This window comes from Zootoca vivipara, chromosome 12 (assembly GCF_965207765.1).
Source record: "Zootoca vivipara chromosome 12, rZooViv2.hap1.1, whole genome shotgun sequence".
Classification (NCBI taxonomy): domain Eukaryota; kingdom Metazoa; phylum Chordata; class Lepidosauria; order Squamata; family Lacertidae; genus Zootoca; species Zootoca vivipara.
Window position 1 is genome coordinate 48462503 of NC_142595.1, and position 13746 is coordinate 48476248.

The window sequence follows — 13746 nt, forward strand, 5'->3', positions numbered from 1 at the left end:
GCCTGACCTGCCAGCAACTGGAAATCAGGGATAGACTGCCTTTGAACGCTGAGGATCCATTCAGCAATCGTGTTTAGAAGCAATCTAAGGATCTTCGCGACCATCTTTCCCCCTTTTTCTGTTAATCTGGGAGTTAAACAGTGAAACTGAGAGCCGCTTGGGTATAATTGGGATGATGGGTTGTGCAAATAAGAAAGAAGAAGAGCTCACAGGATCAGGCCATTTAGTCCAGAATCCAGTTCTCCCAGTGGCCAGCCAGATGCCTCTACAGCAAGCCTGGAGGGTGTCAGCATCTTTGGGAAAACGGATGAGACCCTTGAGGGGAACTCGGTGCCCCTGAAAATCTAACCAACCGTTTTGTTTTTTTAATGTTCCAAGGCGTGGGTTAAGTGAGAGGGCTACTACCTGCTGGACCAGCATCATAGAATCATAGAGTTGGAAGAGACCACAAGGGCCATCCAGTCCAACCCCCTGCCAAGCAGGAAACACCATCAAAGCATTCCTGACAGATGGCTGTCAAGCCTCTGCTTAAAGACCTCCAAAGAAGGGGACTCCACCACACTCCTTGGCAGCAAATTCCACTGCCAAACAGCTCTTACTGTCAGGAAGTTCTTCCTAATGTTTAGGTGGAATCTTCTTTCTTGTAGCTTGAATCCATTGCTCCGTGTCCGCTTCTCTGGAGCAGCAGAAAACAACCTTTCAGCCTCTTCCATATGACATCATTTTATATATTTGAACATGGCTATCACATCACCCCTTAATCTTCTCTTCTCTAGGCTAAACATACCCAGCTCCCTAAGCATCAAGTCAGCTGCTGTGAGAACAGGATGCTGGACTGTCTAGATGGGCTCTTCTGGAAGCAACGAATGAAGTGCCTCTGAGCATGTACAGACTGTTTTTCTTCATCACCACCACCAATCGAAAATCATAGCCTTGCCCCCCGCAAGCGCTGCTTTGAATCCCTGCTGGGGAGCTTTCGGTTTCTGAAGCGAGTGTGTATGGGCACGATCCCTTAGCACTTAGGGCAGAGCTCATTTGGACCCGGGATGCAAAGCCAGTTCAGATCACAGCCCAGAATCCTTTGCCAGAATCCCAGGCCAGGAAGGGGGGGGAACCCTGACCCAATTTACATCCAGCATGCCCCCCGATCTTGGGTATCACTGTGCGCACATACCTTTGCCCTCCACCGATAGCTCATATTTTTAATCGCAATTTAGTCATAATATTTGTGGAGGGAAAGGAGGAGGAGGGCAACGGAGGAGAGCAATCCTTGGGGTCAAGGAAGGCTATGGATTGCGTGGGGCCAAGGAGACGCCGGGGCCCAGGAGAGCAGCCAACTTCTGCAGCAGTTCTGCCAGGCTGATCTGAGATCTGCGGCTTTGGGGTCTAATTACAGAGCTGCCAGGAACCAGCCTGGCAAGGCAGCTGGCAGGCGGTCTTTGTGTCACCCTCCTGAGAGGGGGGGGGACATTTACCCAGCAGGGGGCGCTACACAGAGGCAACAGCCTATTATGCACCCATCTGCAGCCCAGCCTCCTAGCAGATGTTTCTGGGAACAAAAAAAGGGGGTGTCCCCAACTGCCATCTCTCAAGGGAAGGAATAGGGAAGGGGGTTTATGAGTTGTTGGGAAGAAGAACTGCAAGAGGGAAGAAGGCTGCTGTGTTCAGGTCTCCTTCCGGGCTTCCCGTTGTGGCGTCCGGGGCAATTTAAGACCTTTAGAGGCCTTGAGCACTTAAAAGATTTCGGTGCCCCTGTATATATCTAATTCAGAATTCATCACGTGCTGAAATAAACTGAAGTCACTACCACATGAGGGGGGAAAACCACTCACGCTGTCCTAATAAATAAACTAAACCTAAAATAAACTTACGGTAACATGATCACACTATTCTGTACACAACAGTCGATTGTCATTCGCTTTTTACCCGATGCCTTGGAATCGGTAATAAATAAAACAGAACTCTAGGGTCTGTTTTCCCTTATCAGTTATTCCAAGCAACGTTTGGTATTGAGTTGACGATGTGATGAGTTCATGGTGATGCACGTATAATTTCTTTGCGAGTTGACGCACCAATTGCCTCCAAAATCTATGAGGTTAATATTTTGCTCACCGAGGAAAAGTTATCTCCGACGGCTGGATTGGAGTGGCTTGTTCCTCTTGATGAGGTGCAAAGGAATGAGATGGGAAGCGTTTAGAGCAGAGCTTTCCAAACTTTTCATGTTGGTGACACACTTTTTAGACATGCATCATTTTGCGACACAGTAATTCAGTTTTACTAGCAAACCGGAGGTTAAACTAACCCCTTTCCAGCCCCGGGAGCGTTCGTGTGACACACCTACACACCGCAGCAGACACGCAAATATGTCGCAACACACCGTTTGAAAAGCTCTGGGTTAGAGGCTGTGATTCATCAAGTTCACATGGGAAGGCGGGAACTCAGAACAAATGTTTCTGAGCATGTGCAGAGTTCCTTCTGTAACCTTTGCATCTCTAGGACTGGAAGCAGGGGGGGGGGGACACGGTGTCCATGGCAAAACAGGGGCTCATTTCATTTTACACTTGATGTTTTTGTTATGTTTTTAGATATGCTGTAAGCCGCCCAGAGTGGCTGGGAAAATCGATCCAGATGGGCAGGGTATAAATATTAAATTTTTGTTTTATTAATTCTGGCCCTTGGCTCTCCTAGCCTTTGTATAGGGGCTTGCTTGTCCTCTGGCGCCACCTTGTGCTCAGGTATGGCAACACCTCATCTTAGGGTTCATCATCTCCTTTGGCCCCAGGGACAAAACTCAGCAAAACTGAAACATCCAGGAGGTGGGCTGTTGTTTTTTCCAGCTATGCTTTCAGTAGAGCTTTGACTATATTATTAATCACAGCCATTTATTCAGCACTTTTTTTTAGAGGGGGAAGAGAAATACTATACGTGGCGGTTTTTGCAGTCCTTGCTTGTGATCATCGTGCAGAGCAGACTGCCGGGAAGCTGTCTTACACAGAGTGAAACTATTGGTCCATCTATCTCAGTATTGTCTACACTGACTGGCAGCAGCTCTGCAGGATTCTCCCTCCCAATCAGGGATTGAACCTAGGACCTCCTGCATGCAAGCACATACCCCACCCAACATTGTTAGCATCCCATTGTACAGATATGGAAACTGAGGCATATGCGACTTGCCCAGGTGATAAGACCATGGCTAGGCAGACTTTGAGCCAAGGTCTCTTCACATCCAGGCCTTTTATCCATTGGATTGTATCCAGATCAGATTGCCAGGGAGCAAAAGGGAAAAGTCTCTCATTGATTATCTTAGCACAAGAAGGGAGTAAAGTACAGGAAGGCTGAGCAGTCTTCTCTGTTCGAAATGCTCAGAAAGCAGCCAGGCCTGACTACGTGGCCGTAAACAGGCAGTAAACAGGAACCATGCAGAAAATGAAAGAACTCCACACTCTTTGTTACCTTGGTTTTTTTTAAGGGTCCTTTTATTAATTTTAAAAATCCATTCATACCAGAAAATCTGCTGCCTCTGATTTCCCCCTTCTGGGCCGCACACTGGCTCAGAATGTTCACTTGGAGCGAAAAGGAGTCGCTTCGGAAATAAATACGGTAGTAGAAAATACTGGAAAGCTAAACAGATTGAGGCGGCTGCCTGGGGGAGGGGGTGCGTCGTTGAGTGTGCGTCAAAGGGAGCGATGAATTTGCGCCACACAATGCACATATTTGGGAGTCAGGTCACAAAAGACACCCGTTTGCCCACAGCCCCATCCTGCTTTCTCCCCAAATGCCCCCCTCCCTGCCCCTTGCGCAAGCAAACCACAAGCCACCCGGTCGGACACACACGCTAAGGATCACTCACAACCACTCCTGTGCAAGTCCATGCGCAGGGTTCATATGACATGCGCTTAACAACAAGGATGACTGGAACGGGACAGCGCACAGCTGCACAATAAATTGCATTTGCGCGTCCCTTTCTGTGGGAGAGCTCGATTGCACGCCGCTGTTTCTGTGTGCTTCTCCGACGGCACCATACATTTAAAGCACATTCAACGCACATTTAAAACGCACCTGACTTCCCCCCAACGAATCCCAGGAGCTGGAGGTTCCACCTAACAGATGACAAGCTCCCAGGATTCTTTTGGGCCATGCCATGCCCTTGACCATTAGGTCCAGTCGTGACCGACTCTGGGGTTGCGCGCTCATCTCGCATTATTGGCCGAGGGAGCCGGCATATAGCTTCCAGGTCATGTGGCCAGCATGACAAAGCCGCTTCTGGCAAACCAGAGCAGCACATGGAAACGCCGTTTACCTTCCCGCTGTAGCGGTTCCTATTTATCTACTTGCATTTTGACGTGCTTTCGAACTGCTAGGTTGGCAGGAGCTGGGACCGAGCAACGGGAGCTCACCCCGTCACAGGGATTCGAACTGCCGACCTTCTGATCAGCAAGCCCTAGGCTCAGTGGTTTAACCACAGCGCCACCTGGGTCCCCACATGCCCTTGAAATGTGCTTTAAATGTGTAGTACGCTCATTGTGCCGACATAAAACCCCAAGGCCTGTCACACATTGTTGCATGCACAGCTACTGCAAGTGTGTGGCTACAACAGCACACACACACACACACACACACACACCACAGAGATTTGCATCCATGCAATAAATCTCCTTTCCATATTTTGCATCCACACTATGTTCCATTTTGAACATGCACTCTTTTGAAATGCAAACACACAGAGACACTTTTTATAGTAATAGGACCTGCCTAATATAATGCAGTTTTTAAAAAAAAAAAAATCATTAATATAGTTATCCCTTTCCAGGCAGTAGGGAAGGTAGACTCCCTAGATTTCCCAGCCTTCCCTCATTGATATGTCCCAAGGTGCTGTCTCCATCTTCCATTAAAACTTCCCTTGCCCTTTGCTCTTTGGACTCTCGGAATAAGAACGACTTAAGCACACAAACTGCAGTGCTGTCGTTTCTCCTCTTTGTCGAAAACGGAGGTTCCCAGACGTGGATTTGATCCTGGGACGTCAGGAGGAATTAGCGTGTGGGGAGCGGGAAACTTTTAAAATATCATGCTTTCGGCAGGAGGAAGGCCTGAGGCTGCGGCTCCCTTTGGAGCAAGAAGCGTCCTTGAGACGCACTGTTAGATATCGCTCCTTTCCCTAACAATTTCCCTGCCAAACAGGCCAAATCCTCAGAGGGTGCGCAGCGATTCTCTTCCCCGTCACAACATGGCCGCTGGACTTCAGTTCCACTGAGCTGTTTCGCCAGGACTGAGAAAAGGGCTGGGAGGGATGCTGGGGCTGTTGCTTAGCAACCGCAGCAAGTTCTCCCTTCCCCATTTCCGGAAATTTCTATCCCGACATGCTAGGCCCACACGCGGTCTGCCCCCTTTATGTTAGAACATTTCCCCCACCACCACCTCAAAAACCAGCCCGGCAGGTCTGGAATTGTGACCCACAAAGGAAAAACCCGCTATCTTGTTCTTGCAGTGACCGGCTAGATGCCCTTAGAGGAAATCCGCAAAGCAGGACATGAGCTCAATGGATCCCAAAGAACCCAAATCCAGTGGCCCCAATTGCCTCCCCAATTGCAACGTCATCGCTGCCCATTGCACCGCTGCTCTGGGGAGAAAATGGAAGCCGCCTTCAATCATCTCTCTGTCATACACACACTCTCTCTGGCTTTTATTATTTTTTCCTTTGCCTGGCGGTGGAGGCAAGAACGATGTAGAAAGCACACTTCTCAGAAAGCCCAAGAGCTCCCGGGATAGCTTCACAAAAGACTCGACGGGGCTTCGGCGCCACCGGGAACCTTGGGAAACTCCAGTTCCCGGGGTTCCCTGGAGGGGAAGGAGCCACGGCAGCCGCGAGACCTGAGAGATGTTTTTGCCGTGGAGATCGTCTCCTCGCCTGGCGGCCTATGTGCTCCTGCGCCACCTGGTGCCAGGAAAAGGGGAGTGCCTGTGTTCATGTTGCCCCCTAGTGGAGAGTAAGAGGGGGACAGCCCCTTGGTCCATAGCGCCCCCCAGTGGCCATGTTGGTGGGGCAAGAAAGCAACCCGCCCAGTTCCCTCGCTCCCACCCGCCACCCACAGTCCATCGCGCCAGGAAGGGAGCTGCTCATAGGTAAAAATGTGCCATCGAGGTGGGCTGAGGTGTCGGAGGCTCTGCCCCCTCGCCACAGTGTCCCCCTGCGCCGGCGTCCCCCAGAAGCTTCTGGCAGCGGGCCTTGTAGATGTCCCTTTCGTGAGCCACCCTCGCCACCTCGGCGCGAAGGGACTCCAGTTGCTGCGCCAGCTGGGACTTCTCGGCCTCCAGGACGTGGCGCTGCTGCACCCTCTTGAAGCGGCACGACTGGGCGTAGCCGCGGTTCTTGAGCGTGCGCCGCTTCTGCTTGAGCCGCTGCACCTCGTCCTTGCCGAAGCCGCGCAGCTGGCGGTTGAGGTCGCGCACCGACATGGAGACCAGCTGCGCGTCGGAGAAGCGGTCGCAGAGCGTGGCCAGCTGCAAAGGAAAGGGAGGGCGAGGGAGAAGAAAAGCCGGTGAGCAGGAGAGCCCCAAATCCCTCCGGAGACTTTTCCCCTCAGGAAATCCCTCGGTTTTTTTTTCCTGCAGCCGGCCTCCCCGGTGGAAGAAAATCTCCACGGCGGAATTATCTGTGAAGATTCCTTGCCAACTTTTGTCCCCACCCGGATAGCTCAGTCGGGGTGGTGAGTTCAAGTCCCACGTTGGGCAAAAGATTCCTGCATCGTAGGGAGTTGGGCCTGAAGATTCTCAGGGCCCCGTTCAACTCTACAGTTGTATGATTTTACGTTATGTTTGTTGATATTTATTTTACTTTTCTGGTCGATCTCCAGATTGTGGCTCTCAAAGGAATGTAAGGGGAAGGGTGCTCTGCACGTGCTCAGGAGCTTTCGTCTTTACATCTCCAGCACTTGGAAAGCGAATAGCAGGCAGCAATGTCATGGGCGCATAGCTGCCAAGTTTTTAAGGGAATTTTCCCTTTTTTTAAGGGAAATTCCCTAATGCTGAATAGGCTTCCTTGTGAGAAAAGGGAAAACTTGGCAGCTATGCTTGGGCGTAAAACCCTCTTAACTACAGTACAGCTGTGGGAGGGGACTGTGCTTGTTTGTTTTCCAGCACGGCACGTTGCACATGTGAGAATCACAGAATTGTAGCATTGGAAGGCACCCCGAGGGTCATCTAGTCCAACCCCCTCCAATGGCTCTCACCCAACGCGGGGCTCGAACCCACCACCCTGCGATTAAGACCCTCCCGCTCTGCCCACTGAGCTCTCTTAGGGGGGCCTTTCTTCGTTGAACTCTGGAATGGAAAAATAGGCCTCTGGTCTGAAAGGACCCTTCCGTCTCTCCCGCCTTTCTTCTATGAACCTCTCGGCACTTTATAGGGCACCCCATTTCTGTCTCCCACTCCCCGAACCCCCATAATTCCACCCACCCACCCGCTCGCCAACCTCTTCCCTCTCCCTCTCACCTGCTGCTGTTCCCCACCGGGTCCCTCGACAGCCCCTAAGAAACCTTGGAGCTGTGGGGCCGTTCCGCCGCGAAGACCCCCGTCCATCACCGGGACCCCCAGTAGAGCTTCCACTGCCTCGTCCAGACCCGGCATCAGCTGGGCTTCGGGGCCGCCCCCTGCTGCCGCTGCCGCCGCCAGCGTCTGGTGAAGCGTGGCCATCCAGTACAGCTCTTCCAGGGTGGACTTGGGGTCTCCCGTCTTGTCCAGGGTGGGCGAAGGGGGCACGGAGCTGCAGGGCGTGGAGCTCAGGGAGAAGCTGCCCCCGGTGCGGGCCACTTCCTGCTTCACCTCGAAGCGCAGCAGGTCGATGTTGTCCAGGTACTCCAGGCTCAGGGGGCTGGGCGGCGGGGCACCCATTCTGCGCAGGTGGGGAGAGGAGGAAGGGGGGGGAGATTAGGCGACTTCTCCCTGAGCTTTTCCCAGGGATGGAGAGCAGACCTTGGAAGCCTGAAGGTCGGCTTAATCATGGATTAGCTCTGCGTGTCAAAACAAACCCAGCATCCTGTTCTTCTCTGCTTGGTAAGGAGCCCCCCCAACTGAGGAGCACCAGCCCCCATGCTTCCTAGCCCCTCTCCGCAGCCTCACGGGGTAACTAGGATATCGGGTGCCAATAAATTCTGCCGTGGGGAGGGGGAAAGTTAACCCAGGCTGGCCTGCTTCAATTTCTGAAACAGAAATGGCTCTCGGATTGTTTCTTCATTTTCATTTTTAATCATTTATTAAATTCATATACCACGGACAGATCTTCGCAACATAAAACTACAACAGTAGGCTATTCATGTTTACATACCGTATGTATTAGGATAATAATATCAAATCCATTCCAGAACGCATTGTATTTTTTCCCTACATTGTATATATTCGTATATTGTTTCTTTCTACGTTTTTCGTTTCTTTTTCTTTGCACCCCTTTCTTTGCAACCGAAACCTTTTCCATCAAAATATTGATACAAAAGACCCACTTAAAAACATAGTAAAAACAAGAAGGATATGAAAACAAGGACAACGGCAAACCAACCGTCCCCTCTCCCACAAGAGATTTCAAAGGGTGTTGGATGTCAATCAGCTCAAGGCCTGGGTGAAGAGGACTGTTGTCACCTGGCACCTAAAGGTGCATAACAAAGAGCTGGCTCATTTAATGCCAGTGTGGTGTAGTGGTTAGAGTGCCGGACGAGGACTTGGGAGACCCGAGTTCGAATCTCCACTCAGCCACAAAGCTCATTGCCTGCCCCCCCAGCCTAACCTAGTTTTTTGAGGAGGGAGAGGACCACAAACCCGCAACCTTGAACAAGAAGATGGGAGATAAATGCACAAAGCAGAGGCACATGACTTCCTCCCAGTCATTCTGGGAACTACACTTTTCCCTTTGCAGAGCTCCGGTTCCTTAACAAACTACCGTACTTTTCCCAGGAGTCTCTTGGGGGGGGGGGAGTTTCTGATGTGCTTTAAATAGTGTGGGTCTGCCCTATACAAATTAAGGCCAGCCAGCCAGCCCCTTTCTGATCCTGCCCTGAGCAGCTAGCCTGTCCCTGTTAAGATTATGACCAAGATCTGCAGAAATAAATCTCGCCTTTTCACTCCACCGTCTCCTGGCACCTCCATGAATCGCCCGCTGCAAACAGCTGTTTCCTGTTGAACTTCTGGCCGCCCCACCCTGCCTGCCTAACGCATCTCCTGGCTCTCTTGCTGGAGGGAGTGCAAGGTTGCGGGTATCACTGGGTGCCATCGCAGAGTGTTTAGGGTGAAGTTAGAAAAGTCGGGGACTTCTGATCAAGCTGGAGCAGCTATAAAAAGCGGGAAGCAGCAATTCTCTCTCTCCTTTCACCCCATTCCTGGCCAACCTGTCTTCTTCCCCTCTCTTAAGAGCAGACCAAAGACTCTGGTCTCCGGCAGCACTCTAACCACTATACCGCACTGCCTTAGAACGCCAGCGGGTTCTGTCGGTTCTGGTTTGATCGCAGCGGAAAACCCTTTCTGGGTGCCTTGAGTTTGGTTTTCATATCCCTCACTTTCAGAGACACGCAATGCTTCCTGGTCCCAGTCGCTCGGACTGGTTTTGCACACTCCTGCCCCTTCTGTGTCCCGTCCTTAAATAAGACCCACATTCAAAGCTGCGGTCCTAAACCCTACTCGCTTAGGAGCGAGCCACCTCCCCTTCCCCCAGGCTGAAAGGGACCTACCTCTGAAGAAACATGCCCAAGAGGAGAGAAGAGGGGAGCCCCCATCATCCCTGCGGCCGGATCTAGGGCAACGTCCCCGCAACCTGCTTCCTGCTGGGAGTTGTAGTACAAAATATGAGGAGGGAGCCAGGTTGTGGGGCGGGGGGGGGGAGGCCTGCTCTAGATCCATCCCTTTCTTACAGCAGGCGAAAGCGGAAACGCTCGAGGAAAGTGATTTAGGGGGGAAGAGAGAAAACAATCGAAAGCGAGAAGAGTGGAGCTGACCTCAGGGGGGAGAGGAAGACCACAAAATTGTTCACCGCTGCCCCACACAAAAAATTTTCCCAAATGCCCCACACACAGACATAAACCCTCAAATGCCTCTCCAAGGCTGTTTTGCTGTGGATCTCCCAGGAGAGAGAGAGGGGGGGGGAAACAGCACCCAATAGGTTTGCAGCACCTTGGGGTGGGGTGGCGAAGACCCCCCCCCAACCAGGAATGAACCTTAGCCTAGCCTCCGACCTCCCTGCCCACCTGTTTGTTTGGGAGTCCATCTGCCTCCTCCTCCTCGCAGCTCCTGTGGTCCAGCTGTTGACCTTTCCTGGCCCCTGCGCACTGCTGCCAGGGGAGGGTGGCAGTCGCCCAGCCCAAGAGACCAGAGCCCGGACTCCGGGGTCCCATTTAAAGCACCGGGGAAGGCTGAGCTCAGAGGAAGGCATTAGCCACCAGCCAATGGAGAAGGGACCTTGGACCTCATTAGCATGCTGGGGAAAGAAGGGGGCAGGCCCAGGACCATGTTTGGCTCTGCAACCCCCCCACCCCACCCCACCCCACTCCAGCCCAGAGGCCTCTTCCCACTTCTGTGGGAGTTGCTCGAGGGTGTCCCTGAACCCTCCTGGCCAAGGAAGCGAGTTTCGTTCGGCTCAGCACTTCCTCATCTGGAGAGCAGAAAATAAAAGCACAGAGGCCAAGTTGTTGTTTTTCGCTCCCAGCTGCGGTTGGGCAGCCAGTCACACAATCGCCGGCGAGGCCTGAGTCACGGTTTCCAGGCAGAAAAGAGCTGGGAAGGGCTGAGGCCCCTCCAGAACGGTGTTTCTGCAACATTCGTTCCTTTCGTCACATTCATTATTCCATCCTTTTCTCGAGGTGCCATAAAGGGTAGTCCCTCGATTAATCCCCACAACGCCCCTGCGAGGTAGATTAGGCCGAGAGGAAAGGGACTCAAGGTCGCCCAACAAGCTTCGTGGCCAAATGGGGAGTCCGTCACTCTCGCCGCTGCCCCACGCTGGCTTTCGGGGCACAAGAATAGCACGCCGGGTCACATCCGCAGCACTATGAATTTAAAGCTTCGTGGCTTCCCTGCGAGGAATCTTGGGAACTGTAGTTGATTGAAGATGCTACGGTTTGTAGCACTGTGAGCGGGCAAACTATAGTTTCTTTGCGGGAAGGCGTGGCTTTCAAAGTGATGCGTGGTGTCGACACGACTTTTGCGGCGGAGTCACGCCACTCCAGTTGGTTCTCCCAACGGTACTGTAACACGACGGAGGAAGCGGGGCCAAAATAAAACCAGAAGATTTGTGGCAGAAAGCTACAGGGGTGCTCACCAGATAAGAATAAAGCAGTGTAGCCACACCAAAGGTTTTTCAGGGGCTTGTGACCTTCCTGATTGCGCCCCGAGTGCAGATCATGACGAATGTGCAATGAAAAGGAACGTTTTGCAGGGAGGAAATCTAGAAAGGGAGAGAGCAGGATATGACGGAAAGCCGTCCCGGTGGGGGCAGCTGAGATAGGATTGTGCACGGTTGTGCCGCTTAGCTCAGGTGCAGTGCCAGTAATGCCAAGGCTGTGGGTTCAAATCCCCGTAGGAGCTAAGAAAATCTCTTAGCTCAGCGGTAGAGTATCTCCTTTGAAGAACATTGGGGATATTGCCCTGAGGCCACGTATAAAGGCAGGGCTAGGAGAGACCCCCGCCTCAATCCCTAGAAAGCCACTGCCGGCCAGTGTAGGCAGTATTGAGCTAAATGGGCCATCAATCTGGCTTGGCATAAAGCAGCCTTCTGGGGTTCCTCTCTTCCTCTCCCCTCCTCTGCCCCCCGCTTCCCCAGTTCCCCAGTCCTGGCTGAACCCTTCAGCCCCCCCCCCCAGTCACGGCCTTCGCTCCAGGTCCTGCTGTCAATGACAAAACGGCAGAAGCTACAAAACAGTCATCATGAGCAGCCCTGAGCATATGCAGAGGGCGTTTCTGTCCCTAACCACAGCTCGCCTCATACATGCCTGGGGCTAGGATAGGAGGAGGGAATCAAAGCCGGGTCGCTCTCCGGGTCCATTTAAAATATAAAAAAGCTGCCTCCTGTTTTGCGTGGAGAAGCACCCCGAACATGCTCAGAAACAGGGCAGTTTTTGTAAGCAGAAGCTGTCTCACTTCAGGAAGGCGCTCTCTTGCCCTTGTTATTTTCGTCCTAGGTTCTTCCCCCCTCAGGGGAAAGGCACTCTGTGTATGTTCAGAGTCATGGTCAAATATATAAAAGTCAAATATATAAAAGGATGTCATATAGAGGAGGGAGAAAGGTTGTTTTCTGCTGCTCCAGAGAAGCGGACACGGAGCAATGGATTCAAACTACAAGAAAGAAGATTCCACCTCAACATTAGGAAGAACTTCCTGACAGTAAGAGCTGTTCGGCAGTGGAATTTGCTACCAAGGAGTGTGGTAGAGTCTCCTTCTTTGGAGGTCTTGAAGCAGAGGCTTGACAGGCATATGTCAAGAACGCTTTGATGGTGTTTCCTGCTTGGCAGGGGGTTGGACTGGATGGCCCTTGTGGTCTCTTCCAACTCTACGATTCTATGATTCTATGGTCAGGGAGAATTGCCAGAACTTTCAAAAGCACACTTGGGCCTTTCTCTCTCTCTCTCTCTCTCTCTCTCTCTCTCTCTCTCTCTCTCTCTCGGGTGACTCAGCTGAGTCCATTTCACGCAAACACGCATGCGACAGCTATAAGGAATGCGAAAACAGAAATCATGGCGAGGTGGCGTGGCACTCGAAACAGCAGAGCGGAGTGGGGTTGTGCGCTCAGAAAACGGGCAAAACCTCACTTTGGCGCATTAAAAGGCCCCCGTTCGCGGGGCAGGTTTGGGGCAGCGGGGGGCTGGCCAGGGGGGGGGAGACATGTTGTCCAAGCCCAAGCCTGTGGCCCGGTTGCCATGGCTTCTGCCCCGGCCTACGCTTTCCTAATACCCAGCGGTTGCTAGGACAAAGGGGCCGGGGAGCGTTGCTAACCCTTTGTGACAGGGGATTCTCGGCCTATTCAGGGTGACGTCACCCTGTCACCAGGCCTCACCCCACCGCTGGCCCGGGCGCTGCCAACCCTGGCGTGACCTCCCCACCTGACTGGGCCCTGTTGTTAAGCCGAAAAGTGGGGGTAAAGCGGGGGGGGGAGATCCTCCCCTGGCAAAATAAGAGGCCCTTGTCCTGTTAGCCCCTGCCGATCCCCTCCATCCGCTCCCCAACGCTCAAACAAACAAACCCAAAAGTTTGCGAGGTTGTGCACAAAATCCGCTTCTTCTTGCTCTGTGTTAATTCATCTGAGTGGGCCGCCTTGCAGGGGGTGTTGATGGGCTCAATTCTGAATCCTTCTGCTGCCTCGTGGGACATCTTTGGGAGAAGAAAAAGGCTCAGGAGCGAACCCGACACAAACATACCCTCCGACATTTCTCCGATGGAAATAGGGACGTCGCATTCCATCACGATCATTTCACCATTTATACCCCACACATCTTATTGGGTTGCCCCAGCACTCCAACATATATTAAAAACATAATAAAACATTAAGGTTTTTAAAAAGACTCCCCTACACAGGAAATTAAAAGACGCCTGCTTCTTGGGAGAAAAGCAATGGCAAACCTAGACAGCATCTTTAAAAGCAGAGACATCACCTCGCCTACAAAGGTCCATATAGTTAAAGCTATGGTTTTCCCAGTAGTGATGTATGGAAGTGAGAGCTGGACCATCAAGAAGGCTGATCGCCGAAGAATTGATGCTTTTGAATTCTGGTGCTGGAGG

At 52.2% G+C, this 13746-nt stretch overlaps 1 protein-coding gene across 1 annotated transcript; it reads right to left on the reverse strand.

Annotated features, from left to right (window-relative positions):
* Positions 1–4775: 4775 nt before the first annotated feature.
* NRL (neural retina leucine zipper) lies at positions 4776–10629 on the reverse strand. The gene is made up of 3 exons (XM_035137209.3): positions 10224–10629; positions 7489–7888; positions 4776–6498 (listed from the first exon to the last, which is right to left on the reverse strand). The coding sequence occupies exons 1-3, from the start codon at positions 10406–10408 to the stop codon at positions 6115–6117; spliced, it is 969 nt and encodes a 322-aa protein (XP_034993100.2). The 5' UTR covers positions 10409–10629; the 3' UTR covers positions 4776–6114.
* Positions 10630–13746: the final 3117 nt, after the last annotated feature.

What these genes read in the sequence shown, in the direction of transcription:
- NRL (XM_035137209.3), bottom strand. Translation starts at nt 10,408, where the DNA reads ATGCCTTCCTCTGAGCTCAGCCTTCCCCGGTGCTTTAAATGGGACCCC. An exon ending in ATGGACTCCCAAACAAACAG is followed by an intron (nt 7,889 to 10,223) that starts GTGGGCAGGGAG and finishes CCACCTGCGCAG; the next exon opens with AATGGGTGCCCCGCCGCCCA. An exon ending in CCGGTGGGGAACAGCAGCAG is followed by an intron (nt 6,499 to 7,488) that starts GTGAGAGGGAGA and finishes TTTCCTTTGCAG; the next exon opens with CTGGCCACGCTCTGCGACCG.